The sequence below is a fragment of the Ursus arctos genome, unplaced genomic scaffold (assembly GCF_023065955.2).
Source record: "Ursus arctos isolate Adak ecotype North America unplaced genomic scaffold, UrsArc2.0 scaffold_34, whole genome shotgun sequence".
Taxonomy (NCBI): Eukaryota; Metazoa; Chordata; class Mammalia; order Carnivora; family Ursidae; genus Ursus; species Ursus arctos.
In genome coordinates this window covers 13,843,024-13,860,200 of record NW_026623030.1, presented here as the reverse complement: position 1 = coordinate 13,860,200, position 17,177 = coordinate 13,843,024, and the positions used below count along the sequence as shown (strand labels likewise).

Here is a 17,177-nt window from a genome sequence, read left to right as displayed (position 1 = left end):
TTTCTTGAGCTGCTCCCATGTGCCAAACCTGTGGGCTTATTCCCCAAACCCTTGGAAGCTGAATCATCAGCCCCAGTCATAAAAGATAAAGACTGAGGCTCAGCAAGGTCAAACAATTTACTGGAGGTGGCTCAGCCAGGAAGCGGCAGGGCTGGAACTTGAATTCAAGTTGTCCTAACGACTGTAAAAACAGTTAACTTGGGGCGCCTGGGTGGCTCAGTCACTTGAGCGTCCGACTCCTGATTTAGGCTCAGATGGAGATTTCAGGGTCGTGAGATCAAACCCCACATTGGGCTCCGCACTCAGCTTGGAGTCTGGTTGAGGATTCTCTTTCCTCTCTCTCCACCCCTCCCACTCATGCTCGCGGGCTCTCTCTCTCTCTCTCTCTCTCAGATAAATAAATCAATCTTCAAAACAAAACAACGGCTTGCTGGGGGCCGTGCTAAGTCCTTAAAAAAAAAGAGATTATTTTAGAAAAAGAGAGAGCTTGGGGGTGGGGCGGGTAGGGGCAGAGGGAAAGAGAATCTCAAGCAGTCTCCACACTGAGCACGGAGCCCAGCACAGGGCTCAGTCTCACGACCCTGAGATCATGACCTGAGCCAAAACCAAGAGTCAGACGCATAACCGCCTGAGCCACCCAGGTGCCCCTAAGCCCTTATAATACTGCCTTATTGAACTCTCTTAGTGGCCTCTATCTACAGGGTAGATATTATTGTCCTTCCTATTTCACAGATGAAGAAGTAAGCCTGAGAAAGATGGAGTGACCCGCCCAGAATCATGAATCCAGCTAGGAAGTTTCAGAGCTGGTTTTGAACCTGAGTCTGCCTAGGCCGATGCCCAGCTGTGTGTCTGACTGCTGTTCACTGCCCTCCACGGTCTCGAGCATCAGAGGCCATCCAGTGGCCTCCCCGGCCAGCCCCCAGTGCTGCTGCTTACGCTGCGAGGCTGGGGTTCTGTGAACTCCAGAAGCGGCTGCTGGAGCAGGCAGCCTGAGAGTCGGGTTGGCTCAAGAGCGGGCTGCAGTGGTTAAAGTGGGGATTCTTACTTGGAGCTTCCGTGGACTTCCTGAAATCGTATGCGTCCTGTGAACACGCGTGTGTACATCTGTCTCGGGAGAGTGTGCACGTAGCCTCCATCAGCAGTGTCTCAAGTGTCTGATTCTGTGGAGTGGGAGAGAACACAAGGGACATCCCCAAGGCCTCAGGTGTCCCCAACCTGGCTGTCCTCTGCCTCTGCTCGGGCTCAAGCATGGCCTTCCACGAGGGGCTCCCGGAGAAGGAGATTGCACACCTAGTCGGGCTACAAAGGTGAGTCCTCTCAGTAAGCAAGACTGGGCCAGCCTGGGTCCAGTATTGCCCGGGGGACTGCCGCGCCCGGGCGAAGGGAGGGAGGGATGAGCCACAAATCCTTCCAGGTACTGATTTATGTAGCATTCATGCGGAATTTATTATACAAGGAATTTTATTCAATTAAACTTGAAGTACGTCTGGATTCTTAAAGGTTCAGTAGTGATAACTGGGAGAGAGCAATCATAAAACTGGATGGGCTGTCGGAGGAAGGTGTCGGGGAGGAGGCAAGGGTGACATTGCAGCTGATGGGGGATTCGGAACCGGGACGTTTGTCATTGGGATGTGTTACAAGTTCGGGCTGAGAAAATTACTCGGTGAGAAATGCACATTAACAATAGCAGGAGATATCAGTTAAGGGAAACCAGGTTGAGAAATGAGACAGCAGAATCTATTAGTGTCTGACATTGTTCTCGGCGGCCCAGGTCGTGATTAAAACGGCTGTCAAGGGGTAGCGGAGGGGGGAGTCTGCAAGGCCCCGTCCTGGGCCCACACCTTGGTGCTGACTCCCTGAGACAAGGAAGGGCCTTCCCCGAGCCTCGGTTTTCTCCCCTGCACAGAGTGGCTGTTTCGGGGTTGCTGTGAGCTTTGAATGAGAATGATGTCTGTGGTGCCCCAGGATCGGGGCCTGGCACATGGTTTAAACTCCTCCCTGGTGCTGGCTGGCGTGATGATTCTGTGCGGTTGTCTCCGATGTACTATCCACCCACCAGCTGCTCTCTGCAGGGATACTAAATGTGTCCCCAAGAGCCCGGCGGGGCTACGGGGCGGCAGGGGAGCCAGTGTAAGGGGAGTGCCCAAACCCCCAGGAATCAAGATAAATACAATTTTCATGTAATATTTTTAAAAATCAAAATTATGCAAAAGACCTACGATCCACAAAGAATCCCAAGTTTTTAATTTTTAAGTACTCTCTGCCCAACGTGGGGCTCGAACTTATGACCCCGCGATCAAGAATCACACACTCCTCCGACTGAGCCAGCCAGGCGCCCCGAGGCGTCACAATTTTAAGTAAAAGCAGCCCACTCTCTCTCTTTCCCAACCCTGCACTAGTGTGCAAGGGGGCTGGCACTTGTGAGCGTTGACAGCGGCGTGCAGGCAGCGCAGGCAGCGCGGGCTTCGTACCCGTCGTGTTTCGCCGCGCCTCCCAGGCTGACCGGGGTCAGGGCTGCCTGCTGGGAGCCAAGGGTCCCAGCAGGACGCGATGTACCTGTCCCTTCGGCAGAACTAGCAGGCACAGGGGGGAGGATGAGAGCCGAAGTCGGCGCGCGACTGGCCGTTGTAGCGTTCGCGGAGCCGCTGGGAGGGAGGACAGCCAGGGTGACCAGGCTCCCCCAGCCGAGCTGGTGCCTGGCGCTGAGCAGGGGCTCGGGGAGTGAGTGATGGCCGAACTGAGTTCACCAGGCATCTCGGCCCTGACAGTTGCAAGAGCCTGCCCTTTCGGACTCATTTCCTGCAATTAGCAGCGTGCAGCCTTCACACTCTCAGGGCCGCCTCCTTGCCCTGCATACATAGCCCCTTCCCAAGGACACAGCTGGCACTGGCAGCGTTGTTTCGTGGGGGGGTTGGGGGGGGGCCAGGGGTGACGAGAGAAATAAAATACAGCCGTGGCATGGATCTCAGAGGCCAAAAGCAGCAGAGAAAGAAGTTCTGCTCTGAGCAGTGCTGTTCCTCTCACCAGGGTCTCTGCCCCTCGTCCCTCAGCTCCCCAAGGGAGGAAGGCTCCCCTCCAGGACGGGGTGGCCCTCTGGGCTGCACTCCTGCCACACACACCGGCATACCTCGAGTGTCTGCGGCTGTCCTTCCCCAACATAGGCGGGGATGGTGGCTCAGAGGTGACCAAACTTCCAAATCCTGTCTGCCTTTATAAACGGGACGCTTGCAGCCCCTGTGCACAGCTAAATCCAGGTTCCATCTCCGAGGGCCTCTGGTACCGTTCCAAATGCTTACGCCACCTGAGCTGGCAGTGGAAGGGCTCTCTCAACGCACACACGCACGTGTGCACACACACGCACCAGCTCAAGCTTTGCCCACTTTTATTTTTTTTCTATGTGGCTCTTCCTTGCAGTAATCACTTTACCTTATTTTCTGCAATACTGAATTCATTCATTCCCGCTTCCTCTACGACCCGGGAGAGCCTAGAGGAGCGGGCAGGAGTGTCGTCCAGCCCCCCTGGCTGAGATCTTCAGGAATCAGGACAGGAAGGACAAACTCTTCATCTCCGAGGGGTCTACAGATCTCCGCCTTTGCGTTATTTCCACAGGCCTCGGGCTCAGTCCGACGGGTCATTTTTCTTGTATATTTTTTCCTGATTCCCCTCTTTCATGGCCACGTATCTGGCTAACGTGAAGAGATAGTCGCTGAGTCTGGAGGGGCAGAGAGAAGTAAACGGGATGATTTGAAATGAGAGATCAATGCTAACTGGGTCCTTCCCATATTAGCCTTCAAGGAGGAAATATAAATCACACGCCCTAGGAGCACTGGGCAGGACAGCGGGTGCTCAGCCAACTTGGGCGTGATGGATGGCCCTCCAGGCCAGCTTCCGAACTCCGGCGCCAGGGCTGGGGCGGCTCCTGCTGGACGAGGCCGCTACCCCCACCCTACCTCACAGGGCTGATGGCTTTGGGCCCCACCCTGGACTGGTTTCGGTACCTTCCAGTGAGTGGGATTGAGACACCCCAAACTGAGACACCCAGCCTGCCCTTAGGGTGCCTGCAGTGAGTTCAGGAAGCCGCCCACCGCTCAACCGTCCCCCACTTTTCCTTGTCTTCATGCCGAGCACTAACCGCCACCCTCCTCCAGCTCTCCCGGGCCCAATCCTACTGTCTGGGGCCCGCTCCATGCCAGGTCCTGCTGGAACCTTTTCTGACCCACGCCCCCACTGGGATCAAGCCCCCCTCCTCCTAATACTTGCCTGTCTCTCTGGGAGTAGGGGTTGGGGGCAGTGGAAGAGATTCTGCTCTGGGCACCCCCCATTCCTGGGGGGTGGTGACATACTTGTTTCTCATCTGCGCAGTGCCGCCTTCCTTGCTGAGGGGATGAACTGGCTCGGCCCACACACTATAGAACTATGATGTTCCTCAAAGGTCGCTGCTGTGATGATGAATGGAACCTCCCTCATTCTCTTCGGGCCTACCCACCTCCCAGGAAGAATGGAGCTAGTCAGGTCACATCCCAGTGGGAAGAGTGACCACAGCGAGGGGCCAGACCCTGCCTGTGAAGTCACTTTCTGGACACCCAGGACAGCTCCCAGAGGCCCCTGGGTTCTCAGCCTGCCCCCGGGCCCTGACCTTGCCCACACTGGGACTACCTGAGCCCAGGCTGAAACAGAATCCAGCGGAGCCTTCCCTGGGCCAGCCCAGCTCACTGGGTCCTGTGCGAGGGCCCTGGGCTCAGATGGCCCTGAGCTGGCTTGGTCAGGCTGTCTCTTCTCAGTTCACATGGTCTTGGGGCCTTGCGGGGAGGGGCTGAGAGATCCCTGCCTGAGCTCCCCGGTCCCTCAAACCTGAAAGTGGGCCCCTTGCTTCACACCGTCCCTTTGTTTTTATGTTTTGTGTCGCTGTTTTTATCATAGGCTCTCCCCAACGAGACCTTCACCTCCCCAGGGACGGTGTCTGCCTTGTTCTCAGCGGCATCCCTGTGGCCAGCTCAGCACCGGGCATGCCGCAGACCCTGTGTGGGTATGAAAGGAATGAAGGATTGCGTGGGGCCCCTTGCCTTATTGTTACTTCCCACAGTGGGCTTAGTTTTTCAGAGGCCTGAGACTCTCCCAATTCCCTCTGAGTACCTGTTTAAGAACTTGGCCACGTTAGCGTCCGTCTCACCCATCTGGACGAGAGGAACCACGCTGGAAGGAGAGGAAACACTATCACGTACGTCCCGGGACCATGGCTCCAGGGGCCCCAGGGCTGCGTCCCACACCAGCACCTCCAGAGCCCGCAGCAGCTCCTTGCCAGTCTGGGTGCAGACGTCCCAGACAGTGGACTGCTGTCTGCTGAGCAGCTTTGATGTGGCAGGCCCTTGCTAGGCCCCTCCTGCAAGTCCCCCCTGCCGCAGAACCCTTGCTGGGAGGTGCTCCCCCTCAAACCGCGGCTCTGGATTTGTGGCCCCTGCCCAAGGGGCTTTTTCATCCCACAGACACGTGTCCACCTCCCTGTCTCGTGCCCTGAGGACCCATCCTCCACTGGACTAAGCCCCACTGCTGGGCCTTTGGCTTTCTCCAATTTTTGGCTATTATGAGCTGTCGAGGTGGACGGTTTTGTACAAATGGCGACTTTTTTCTTTTGAGGCCGGAGCTCTGTTACCCAGGATCTCTTTGGCAAACCACTTGGACCCAAGAGCCTTTCATGAGAGATGAAACCTTTACGATGTGGGGCTGTGGACAGAGCTCAGGTTTGGACTCTGCTCGGGACCAGGTGGCTGACCGCCCTGGCCAGGATGTCCCCTCTCTGAGCTCCAATTTCCTGACTCCTGTATACTGGGGGCCGCCACCCCCTCTCTGCCAAGGCGATCGTAAGGCAGCAACGAAATAAGGAATAGGAAGTGCCCAGCACAGCCCTGCCGATTGTATCAAAGTGCTGCTTTACTTCCATTTCTCTGGAAAGCTGGGTGGCAGCTGGTCTCTGAGTGGTGCAAATGCAGGCTTTGCAAGTGAGCTCTTTTGAAGTTTCTCCGAAAAGGCTGTCAGTAGCTTTTGGGGCCCCTCCTCTCCCTGACTGCATTAGAGGTGTCGGTGAAGTGGCTGGCTTCCCCCCTGGACCCCCCACAGCCACGGGGGCTCCTCTGGGCCCTTCTCTACCCAGCAGCCAGCAGGGTCCCTTCATGCCACCCCATGGCCTAAAACCCATCCATGGCTTCCTGTGGCTCTGAGGACAGAGGCAGACCCCTCTGCGCCTACAAGGCTCTGCCCGGCCCCTGGCCTCATTGTGCTCCACACCCTCTCGCCCTGGATCCAGACACTCGGCCTCCTTTGTGTCCGTTCAGTGCAGGGGCACCTGTGCCCTTGCTGTCCCCTCGCCCTGCACACTGTCCCACCCCGCCCCCCAAGCCTTCAACTCCTGGCTCACACAGCGTGCCTGGGAGAGACCCTCCTGAGGTGTGGGGTCCTCCCCTCACCTCAGCCCAGTTCCAACCGCCCCGCTTACACTGACCCCCAGGGATGCAGAGCCAGGGTACGGGGAGGGGGAGTGTCACCTAATATCCTTTTGACTTTCATGCCACGTGAGTGGTGGAATTATCAATAACCAGCTAAACCCACCAAGGCCGCCTCCTGGCCTCCTGCCCTGTTCACCCGTAACCTCTTGTTTCTCTATAAGCTCTGTTCCTGATATGGTGACATCATCTGTCATTCGTCTGCTCCCAGGTCACTGTCTCCCCTCCGTAACGCACGGCTCTGAGGACAGAGACCTGGTCTGGCTGGTGTCCACCTGGTACGGTGAAGGGGCAGGTGAAGATCTGTCGATGGCTGGCTGGACAGCATGGAGCCGACCCCCCTGGGCCTGCCTGCTGCTCTGACCGGGCCCCCCCACCCTCTCCCTCAGCCCCCTCACCGTCTCTCTGCTCGGCGGCACACAGCCCGACAGAAGTGCAGCACGGAGCTGCTCTTGCCTCCGGACTGAAAGGAGAAAGTGGGTGTTGGCTGGAGCAGGGGAAGCGGGGGAGATCTGGGAGGGGGTGGGACAGGTGTGCCCATGGCAGACAGATGGGCCAACAGATACAGAGGGCCCTGCACCCCAACGGGCAGTGTTCTGCTTCCAGAGGCCCTGCAGGGGCGCACCCGCTGGGCAACCCCCGCCAAAGGCAAAGTGGGCAGGGGTGGGGAGAGACTGGTGAGGGTCTGGAGGGGACTTGGGAGGCTGGGGGACAGCTTCTGTCACCGGCAAAAATTAAAGAGAGAACTCAGTCAATGCCTGTGTGTTTCCGTGAATACACTTGGCCTGCAGCCACCCCCTGGTTGAGACCACTTGGTACCTACTGGCAGAATAAAAGCCGTGAGCGGGGGGAGCTGGCTGGAATACTTGTCGATCCACTGCTCCAGCTCCAGAATGGGCCCTGCCTCGAATGTGGCATGCCCTGAGGGGTGGAGAAGCAAAAGGACACAGCCATGAGACCCATGGCCCACCAGACCAAGGAAACCTCCCGTGTCCCTTCTGCCCGGGTGCTCTGCAAACCCCTCCTACTGGCTCGGGAGGTCCTTCCTTCTCGGGGTCTAGGGACCAGGCTGCCAGGGGACCCAGGTGACACCCAGGACAGAGCCCCAACCCCTTGGGCCCAAGCCCTTCCCGGGGCCCTCCAAGCACAGAGAGATTACTTAAGTGAGCCTCCCTGGCCGAGGAGCGCGGTGTGGCCAGGGCAGAGCCGACGTCCTGCAGCGAGCACTGGATCTGGGGAAGCACAGAAGGCGAGAATGAAGATCCATTCCCGGCGAGCCGAGCAGAGATGATGGGACTCCACGTGCAGAGATGCCACCGGACGCCAGCAAGGCGCGCAGGGGCTGGCCTGACGGGGCCTATCCGAAGGTTTAATTAGCCGGCATTTGGAGGCTAATGGATTAACAAAGTCTGCTGAACCTTCAGCACATCTGCCTCGGACGCCAGCTCTGTTGAGAGGGGGCCTGGGTCCGTCAGGGATATCTGGGTTACACTGACGATGAGCGCCCAGTGACGGCCCAGTGATGAGTATCTTCTCACCCGTCCTCATCTCCCTCGTGCCTGGGCCCCGTGAGGTTTTTCTCCTTTTCCCTAAACTGATAGCTTTGGTTTTCTGACCTAAAACAGCTGGGCCAAGACACCAAACGTGACGGTGCTTTCTAAACCATAAAGGACAAGTACCTGGGAGAACGTGGTCAGCCCCTGCATGACAAAGGCCGACAGGCGCCTGTGCCAATGACACCCACAACCACCACCGCTGACCCTGCGCCTAGCCAGGGTCCACTCGAGCTTGCATGGGGGGCCGTGGGGTGGGTGGGGGTCTGTGACCACCGTGACAGCATGCCAGGAGCAGCACACAGTGGAGGACAGCAGAGGCTGCCCACCCAGCAGTGGACCGGAACCCTCCTTGGGCTGCCACTTGGGTGAGTTACTCGAGCTGGGGCTTCGGAGGGAGGCAGAGTAACAATACCACCCCGGCGGCTGGCCCCTGCAGCGTCGGTCCCCAGGACCGGAGGGAGCTGGCACCACTTAGGGAATCGGACCTCAGCTCTGCTGGTTCCCGGCTGGGGAGCCTTGGGCAAGTGGCCCTTTCAGAGTCTCAGCTTGGCCCCATGCCACGTGGACGTTGACCACCAGCTCACGGGCTTCTGTGAGGAGAGCAGTGCACGGGTGGCCCGGTGCTCTTCCAGAGGCCCAGCCAGCAGGGCCCTGGTGGGGCTCCTGGGTGAAAAAGTCACGGTCTGCACCCTCGGGGGGTCCAGGCCAGTAGGGAGACTGACGGATCAGACCATTTGACACTGTGGTGCCCGCTGGAGGCCAGGTGGCCAGCCCGGGCCCCAGAGGAGGTGATGTCGAAGCTGTGACCCAGAGGACAGGGACGTAAAGCACAGGTAGGCTCATCACATCACTGGCCCCTCTCCGCAGCCTTTTCCCTCTGTAAACTCTGCTCAGAGATGAGCACATCATCTAGAAATGACCGTGGTGGATATGAACAGTTCTCCATCATGAGGCTGCAAACCATCCCCCAGCACACAGAAGGTGCCTCATTTCACAGAACGTTCCGGCAGTTGAAGCCTCCCATCCTTCTACAGCCCCCTCACTGCCCTGTCTGCTCCCAGGAGCCTAAGTGGGCTCCGGCCTGGCCTGGAGGACCGAAGTGGGCCAAGGGTCGATCCGGCAGGGAGCAGCTTCCAGTCTCAGGTCAACCTGTAGACTGTAACCTTGTCCTGTGCGTTCTAGGGGGCATGCCTGTCTCCACTGTTGAAGTCCTATCTGTGGGTCAGAGCCTCCTAATGACCATAAAGTCCCCTGGCTGAAGGCTTACTGAAGCTGGCCTCCCCAGCTTTCTCCACCCTGGGGCTGTTGACGTTCAGGCCCAAGGCATTCTCTGTTGCGGGGGCCTGTCCTGTGCACCCCCAGGATGTTAGCTGTATTCCTGGCCTCTGCCACCTAGATGCCAGTAGCACCCCGCCTCCACCTGTAACAACGAAAAATAACACCAGACATTGCCGAGCGTCCCCTGGGGGAGCAGAATCGCCCTGGGTCAAGTCCACTGCACTTTACACTTCCCCCTCCTGGTGCTGTCCTCACCACTCGCCTGGGAGGGAGGAGGATGTGTGTCCCCATCTGGCAGGTGGAGAAACTGAAGCTCCCAGAGAAAGAGGCTTACTAGCCCCAGGTGGCACAGAGAGGAAGAGATGGTCAGATGGCAAACGCAGTGACGGCCACCTGGCCACACAGATAAGTATCCCAGCGTGGGGCGAGACACTGCTACTCACTTTCCGAAGCTCTTCAGCAAATGGGTGGCCTTTTTCTGCGATGAATTCCATAGCAAACCTATGAGGAAAAAGAAAAGAATAGAACGTCCTGGGCCCTGCCTCCCACAAGGCAGCAAGCTGGCCGGTGGCAGGTCAGTTAGCTAGTACAGCTCTGACACACGCGGTGTTGTTTCTCTCGCTGACGAGAAGAACGTCAGGACCTTTCGTTTGGTTAGGGGGTGTCTGTTGCTCAAAATGCCTTTTCTTATACTCGTTACTAATCCAGTCAATACTTCCTTTTTCAGGGGCTCCTCTGGCCTGGTCCAGGCAGCTCAGCACGAGCACAAGGGACATGGGCTCTGTTCAGCAGGAGAGGGAGATGTGGATCAGGTCTCATGTGACTGAATGTGAAGTTGCACCCTGAGGTCAGTGTTTTGGAGGAAAGGGCGGGAGTCCTGGAAACCTTGGCCTTGGCTGCGGTTCAGGGAGGGCTTCCTGGAGCAAGCGGTGCTGGACGCGGGACTTTGAAGGCTGAGGAGGAGTTCCCTGGTAAGGCAGGTGAGACGGGGGAAGCCAAGCACCTCAGGCGCAGGTCAGGACCCCGGCCCCTGCCTCCCTCCAAACTCTGCTCCCTCTCTCTGCACCAGGCAGGGTGCTGGCAGGAAAGAGTCAGCAGTACATTCACAGGGTTCCTAGACGAAAGGCTGGCAGAGGGACTACGAACAGAGCGTAAGAGTTCTGGAAACTGACAATGGATGGCAAAGATTAGCGAAAGCAGGGGCCTGAAGGGGCAAGGGAGGGTCAAAGGCGCTACCACCCCAGGAGAACCGGAACCTCAGGGGGGCCACCGCCAGGAGCCACGCAGCCAGCTGGATAAGAGTCACTGGGGAACAGGGTCAGAAATGCTCCCACACCTGTCCCCACCAATGTCCCATCCCCTGCTGGGGCTTCCATTGGCTGGACCCGCCCGGAAGCCAGAGGACGAGGGGGCGGGGGGCGAAATCGTCACCACGTGCGGCAGGCCACCTCCTGGGCATACCAGTGAAGACGAGGGTGGAGAACAGCTTCAAAAGGGCCAATGAAGGACCAGCAGCCCACCTTCGTAACCCACCTCACAGTCAGAACTAAATAATCTGTCATTTGCCATCTAGTGTGGGACAGCTCTGTGGGCCGGACACCGTCTGCTCTGAGCACAGCACTATCCTCCCTCCCGGCACAAAGTAGGTGCCCAGGAATGTCGTCACTGAGGACGTCCCCGAGACGCAGGCGAGGTGTCGGCCCCTCCTCGGTGCTGCTCCATCAGGCCCCACCGCCTGCAGATGCCCCTCTAGCTAGTGTGTCTGCTCCCCGGCCCCCTCGGACCGTGGGCTCCACGGAGCGTGTGGGCTGAGGCGCTCTGCTGAGCCGTGCCCGGCACGTGGAGGTGTCCCCGGTCTCCTGCCCGCACGGACTGGGGACGATGGCTGGCTGATGTGCTCATCCTAACAGCGGATACGCACCTCACCTCCCTTCCCCGCTGCCCACTTCATCTTGTGTCTGTCTCTCCCTCCCGCCTTCACACACAGGCCAAAGCGTCTGTCTTCTGTCCTCTGCTGGCAGACCCCCTGCACCTCCGTTACCCGTCCTGAGTATCTCACCCGGTCAGACCTATCACTGAGAAGCGTAGGCGCCTGAAGGGCGGGGGAGCCGGGGATGGAGGGCAAGGCAGCTTCACGTGGCGTGGGACGAATGCCAGGCAGGAGCAGGCAGGGCAGGGAGGGAAAGGAGCCTGCAGCCCGGGAGCCTTGTGGAACTGACCACACGCCCCTGCGCTGCCAGGCCGAGGCGGGGTCCTCGAGGGTTGGCAGCCCGAGGGACCAGCCAGCACTCTCGAACGCTTCACGTGAATTCCACTGACTGATGCCAATTCAAACTCAACCTCAAGGCCTATCCCGTCTGCCTTACCCAATGGCTGAACTCAATTCATCTGTAGTTCCCACGGCTTCAAACACTTGGTCATCTTTAGGTCTCCTTTCTCCAGTGAAGGTGCTAGAAAACCCTGTGAAAAAATGTTTAGCCACTCAAATACAGATTTTTTCCTTTTCCTGTTATGCTCTTTTTAAAAAACTTCCCACCTGAAGTATAACATATACACAGAAAAGCGTTTAAATCGTAAGTGGACAAGGTGGGGGGCCTGGGTGACTCAGTCGGTTAAGCGTTGGACTTTGGCTCAGGTCATGATCTCAGGGTCCTGGGCTCAAGCCCCGCATCAGGCTTCCCGCTCAGCATGGAGTCTGCTTGAAATTCTCTCTCTCCCTCTGCCCTTCCCCCCCGCTCGGGCTCTTTCTCCCAAATACGTAAAATCTTTAAAAAAAAATTAAGTGCACATGTTGATGAACCGCCACTACCTGAATACACCTGTGATCAGCACCCAGATTAACAACTAGAATATGATCAGCAACCCTGATGCCCCCACGTACCCCCTTTCGGTTGCTACTGCTAAGTAGCAACTACCCTCACTTCTTTCCTGATACGCTTTTATTTCAAGCCTCAAAATCATGGACTAACCATCCTGCTGAAGAAATAAGACGCGGAGGTACATATTATGTGTACGTGATCATTGTATTTCACATAAAATCGAAGTCCTCTGTATCTATGCCACAGTTTGACGCCGTTCTCCCCTCACCACGGAGAAAGAGCAAACGTGCTCCCCACGGCCAGGAGCGGGCCTGGCGCTCACAGGTGGGCTGTGGAGTTCTCCTGCTGGAACTCGAACGAGTTCACAGGACACCATCTGATGGCCCATTCTGACTGTGACACATCAAGACCAAAACAAGAGCCTCCAGAATCATGTCTGAGCCCAGAACACTGTCCAAACTGTGGCAATGACCGAACACCCCCATTTTCTGGCTAAGGCGAGGGACTGCTGCTCCTTTTTCAATTATAGCTTTAGCCTCTCTTTGTCTCTCCCACCTTGTAGCTAAAAGTGATTTAAGAAACCCAACTATAGCATTAGCCCTGCTTCCTTTTTTTTTTTTTTTTTAAGATTTTATTTATTTATTTGACACAGAGAGAGAGATAGTGAGAGAGGGTACACAAGCAGGGGGAGAGGGAGAAGCAGGCTTTCTGCTGAGCAGGGAGCCCGATGTGGAACTCAATCCCAGAACGCTGGGATCATGACCTGAGCCAAAGGCAGATGCTTAATGACTGAGCCACCCAGGCGCACCAGAATTAGTCCTGCTTCCTGACAGCATCCAATCCAGAGCGAAAGCCCCACTTCCTGGAACTCTCCCCCAATGACCTAACAGAAGCCCAGTCCTATAATGAGTCCTTTCCAGCATCTTCTCATTGAGCCCACAGCGTGCCACGTAAGGAGTTAACTGACCCAACTTGACTATATTGTCCTTAGGGGTCTCCAATGGAGGGCATCAACACTACCTTCTGTTTGTTGTCCCAATGCACATTTTCCTTCCTTTTTATTTTTTATTGTGGTAACATACGTCACGTAAAACTTGCCATTTTAACCATTTCTAAGAGTACAGTTCGGTGGCATTAAGTATTTCCTATACATTGTATGCATGTCATTTGTCCTTTTACTACATAAGTAGAGACCCCCCCCCCCCAAAATACACATACACTAGTGATCTGCACAGTTTCAAACTTCAGAAAATGGGTCACATCGGGGCGCCTGGGTGGCACAGCGGTTAAGCGTCTGCCTTCCGCTCAGGGCGTGATCCCAGCGTTCTGGGATCGAGTCCCACATCGGGCTCCTCTGCTATGAGCCTGCTTCTTCCTCTCCCACTCCCCCTGCTTGTGTTCCCTCTCTCGCTGGCTGTCTCTATCTCTGTCAAATAAATAAATAAAATCTTAAAAAAAAAAAAAAATGGGTCACACTGACATATTCTTCCACATCTCACTTTTTTTCTGTACATTATGTTCTGGTACTCTTTATTTTTTTTTTAAAAGATTTTATTTATTTGTCAGAGAGAGAGAGAGCACGCACAAGCAGGGGGAGCAGCAGGCAGAAGGAGAAGCAGGCTCCCCACTGAGCAAGGGGCCCGACGCAGGACTCAATCCCAGGACCCTGAGATCACGACCTGAGCCAAAGGCAGACGCTTAACCTGACCCACCCAGGCGTGCTGTTCTGGTATTGTTTAAATAATCAAAGTAATATATGCTCATTACAAAAATAATAGGATAGAATAAAAGTATGTACCATAAACAATGAAAACCCTTCTGTTCATTCCCCTCTCTCAAAACTCAATCGCTCTCCCAGGTAATACTCCAAGATGTAAGCTTTCAGAGTATTCTATGCCTATCTGAACACATATATACATACACATATAATACACACGCTTTTATCCAAGGGGATTTCGATTACTTGGATTGCTCTGCAACTGACTTTTATCACTTAATATATCTTAGGCATCTGGGGCGCCTGGATGGCTCAGGCGGTTAAGTGTCCAGCTCAGGTCATGATCCCAGGGTTGTACGACTGAGCTCAGCACTGGGCTCTGCGCTCAGTGAGGAGTCTGCTTGAGATTCTCTCTCCCTCTGCCTGCCCCTCCTCCCACTCATGCATGTGTTCTCTCTCTCAAATAAATAAATCTTTAAAATATATATGTATTTTTAAAACATATGTATATATGTATGTATGTATCTTAGGCATCTTTCATTCCACATCACATTTGATGATATTTATTGAGATCCATTACATAATTTTTTTTTTTTAAAGATTTTATTTATTTATTCGACAGGATAGAGACAGCCAGCGAGAGAGGGAACACAAGCAGGGGGAGTGGGAGAGGAAGAAGCAGGCTCATAGCGGAGGAGCCTGATGTGGGGCTCGATCCCACAACGCCGGGATCACGCTCTGAGCCGAAGGCAGACGCTCAACCGCTGTGCCACCCAGGCGCCCCTCATTACATAATTTTTAATGACTTCGAACGATCTGGCAGAACTTTCAGATGGAGCTATCTTTTTTTTTTTTTTTTTTTGGCATGTTTTACTCGCCCCCTACCTTTGTCTCCTGTTTTGGTGTATATCTTGGGGATCTTGGGTGTCTTCAAGGAAGACTGTGGCCTGAAGAGAAACAGACATCAAGATGTGGTGAGTGGGGATGGCTTACCCAGTATGACACCTCCCTCAGTGGGTCACAACTTGCTGCTTGTAGCCTCACAGGCAGCACTCACCCCTCCTCTGCTGGCATCTCTGCTGACAATTCCCCTCCTTTCTTCCTAGTTCAGCCCTTTGTGGGCAAGCTCTGTGTCTTGCTCACATCCGTATCTGCAGAGTAGCTCGTGCTCAATAAATACTCACGGAAAGAGTTTACTGTTGACTTTCCATAGTCTCTGCACTGTGCTGACTGGATTGCTGCCATTATCTCCTGGAATCACCCCTGTAATCTTTCCACCTATGGCCTTCATTTTACTGTTGAGAAAACTGCAGCTCACAGGATGAGCCTTGCCTTCCCAGGTCACCCAGGAAGGAAGACATAGGGCTGGGATTCATGCCCAAGACTACCTTACTCCCCCCCAAACTCTTAACCTCCACCCTTACTTCTACCCGCCCAAACTCTTATCCTCTATTCCACCCAGTCCTGGCTTCTCGGGAGAGAAAGCAATCTGGGCCACTTCCAATTCTGTGAAGCTTCGGGTATACTCGGGAATGAGGAACTGCTACAATAGAGTCGGATTCTGGCAGTTTCAAATTGCAACATAACACCTTTAATACAGGCTTTGACACTAAAACATGGCATTAGGAGGTTGTTCAAAACGTTCGATTACTGGATCTATGAAATATATCGATCCATTATTAATTCATGGTTCTGAGGTCCAGGAATGGGGTGCAAGTTAAGAGTCTACGACGACAGCCATCTTCAGATCGTGTGGGTGTATCTCTGCGTCTTAAGGTATAAATCGCATTGGAGATAGGTCAAAATCTGAACTGAGGCCCCACCTGTGAGGCCAGGCAAGATGGCCCTCCTGGCCCCCGTGGGATCTGCCCTGCCCTGACGCCTGACAGCTGGGCTTCCTTCGGACTTGTGCAAAGAAGTCTTGGTCTCTGGCTTCCACGGTGCCCACGTGGCCACGTGACCGCTCAGGCCTAAGAGAGGACGTCACCCGGCGGTTGCTGCGGTGACCTCACAGCGGTGTGACGTCACCATGGCGACGACACCACAGTTCACGGCAGGTATCCGAGTTACCCTCCCAGCCAGGCACTTACCCGTCCCCGTCTTTCACGCCCGGGGGGCGGTGGCTCTGGAAACGGAGACACAGTAGCCAACCGGCGCCGACACTCCGGCGCAGGCCAAGGCGGCCTCCCAAGCCCCACACAGCCATGCGCCGGGCAAATCGATCGAATCTGACCCCGTCAGGCTACCGTCCAGGTCCCGGGGTGACTCCACCTACCTCCGGCCGCGCCACCGCTCAGCCACCATTTTCCATTGGTCCGTGGCTCTCGCCCCAGGGCGGGACACTCCCAGGGGCTTGCTTCCCATTGGTTCACTGAAGGGACGGGGAAACCCGTGACAACTTGGTTGCAACATCTATTGGCCAAGGTTCAAGCCAACTGGTAAAGGGACGCCCGGCTCGCGCCTTCTGATTGGCGGAGAGGTAGGACGAGTCCCCTCCCCCCCGGGAGGTGGGCCCTCGGGGACTCGGTCCTGTACCGCTCCGGCTTCTGCTCTCCGGGCGGGCGGAGGCAGGTGAGAACCTAGGGTCTTCCGGCCGGGTGGCGCGAGGTTTGAGGCTGAGACCCAGGACGACCTCGGGCTGGGCTCCCGGCTTCTTGGCTCAGTGTCTCCGACTCTGGGAATCCGTCTTGAGCGGTCGGTGAGCTCGAATCTGAAGTGATTTGGAGCTTTGTACCAGCAGTAGGTTTCCCGGTTCTGAGCCTCAGTTCCCCTGCTAAGAAACGGGATCACGATAGTACTTGGCTTGTTGTGGGGCTCGTGTCTTATATTAAGGTAATGCACGTGAGGCCTTAAGTGGTCGGTAATTCTGCAGAGTTTATAAAAAATCTAAACCGCACACACCTGTAGACCCAGCAAGTCACTTTCTAGGACTCTGTATTTAGAGATCGTGGCTTAGGTTTTCTACAGCCTATGATTTATCGTCGTGAGGCATTGGAAACAGCCTAAAAGTCCAGGGAAGCGTTCCTTCTGGCCCATGATTTATAATTTAAATTTCTGCCTTCACCAGTAGCGATAATAAAAGCTGCAGCCAAGAACGGAGCTGGTAAGAAATCAGTTATTGAATGATTATGGTGCCAGACACTGCCAAGTGTTCCTCTTGCATTATGTAAGGTAACTCTTCCAAAGCCCATTGAAGTACAGTTCTTGTCTCCATATAACATGAGGAAAGCGAGATTTCTAGTCATTTGAGCGGTTTAGCGAAGATGACCTCACTGGAGAGTGGAAGAGCTGGGATTTGAACCCAGCTCTT

General features: G+C 55.4%; 2 protein-coding genes across 6 annotated transcripts in view; one reads left to right on the top strand and one right to left on the bottom strand.

Moving 5' to 3' along the window:
• Positions 1–1,443: 1,443 nt before the first annotated feature.
• MMAB (metabolism of cobalamin associated B) lies at positions 1,444–16,130 on the bottom strand. Of its 2 annotated transcripts, none has more exons than XM_026515081.4 (9): positions 15,958–16,130; positions 14,753–14,814; positions 11,698–11,791; positions 9,775–9,832; positions 7,657–7,729; positions 7,321–7,418; positions 6,896–6,960; positions 5,134–5,193; positions 1,444–3,712 (listed from the first exon to the last, which is right to left on the bottom strand). In XM_026515081.4, the coding sequence occupies exons 1-9, from the start codon at positions 16,071–16,073 to the stop codon at positions 3,619–3,621; spliced, it is 720 nt and encodes a 239-aa protein (XP_026370866.2). In that variant the 5' UTR covers positions 16,074–16,130; the 3' UTR covers positions 1,444–3,618. The 2 variants fall into 2 exon arrangements, with proteins under 2 accessions (XP_026370866.2, XP_057162109.1); XM_057306126.1 differs by lacking the exon at positions 1,444–3,712 and adding an exon at positions 4,344–4,486 and having other exon boundaries at positions 15,958–16,115.
• Positions 16,131–16,356: 226 nt separating this feature from the next.
• The window catches only part of MVK (mevalonate kinase), a 50,459-nt gene continuing 49,638 nt past the window's right edge, over positions 16,357–17,177 (top strand). For all 4 annotated transcript variants that reach the window (XM_026515078.4, XM_044389917.3, XM_026515079.4 and 1 more), the window contains exon 1: positions 16,357–16,438. The gene's annotated coding sequence lies outside the window, so the exon portion shown is untranslated. The remainder of the gene's footprint in view (positions 16,439–17,177) is intronic.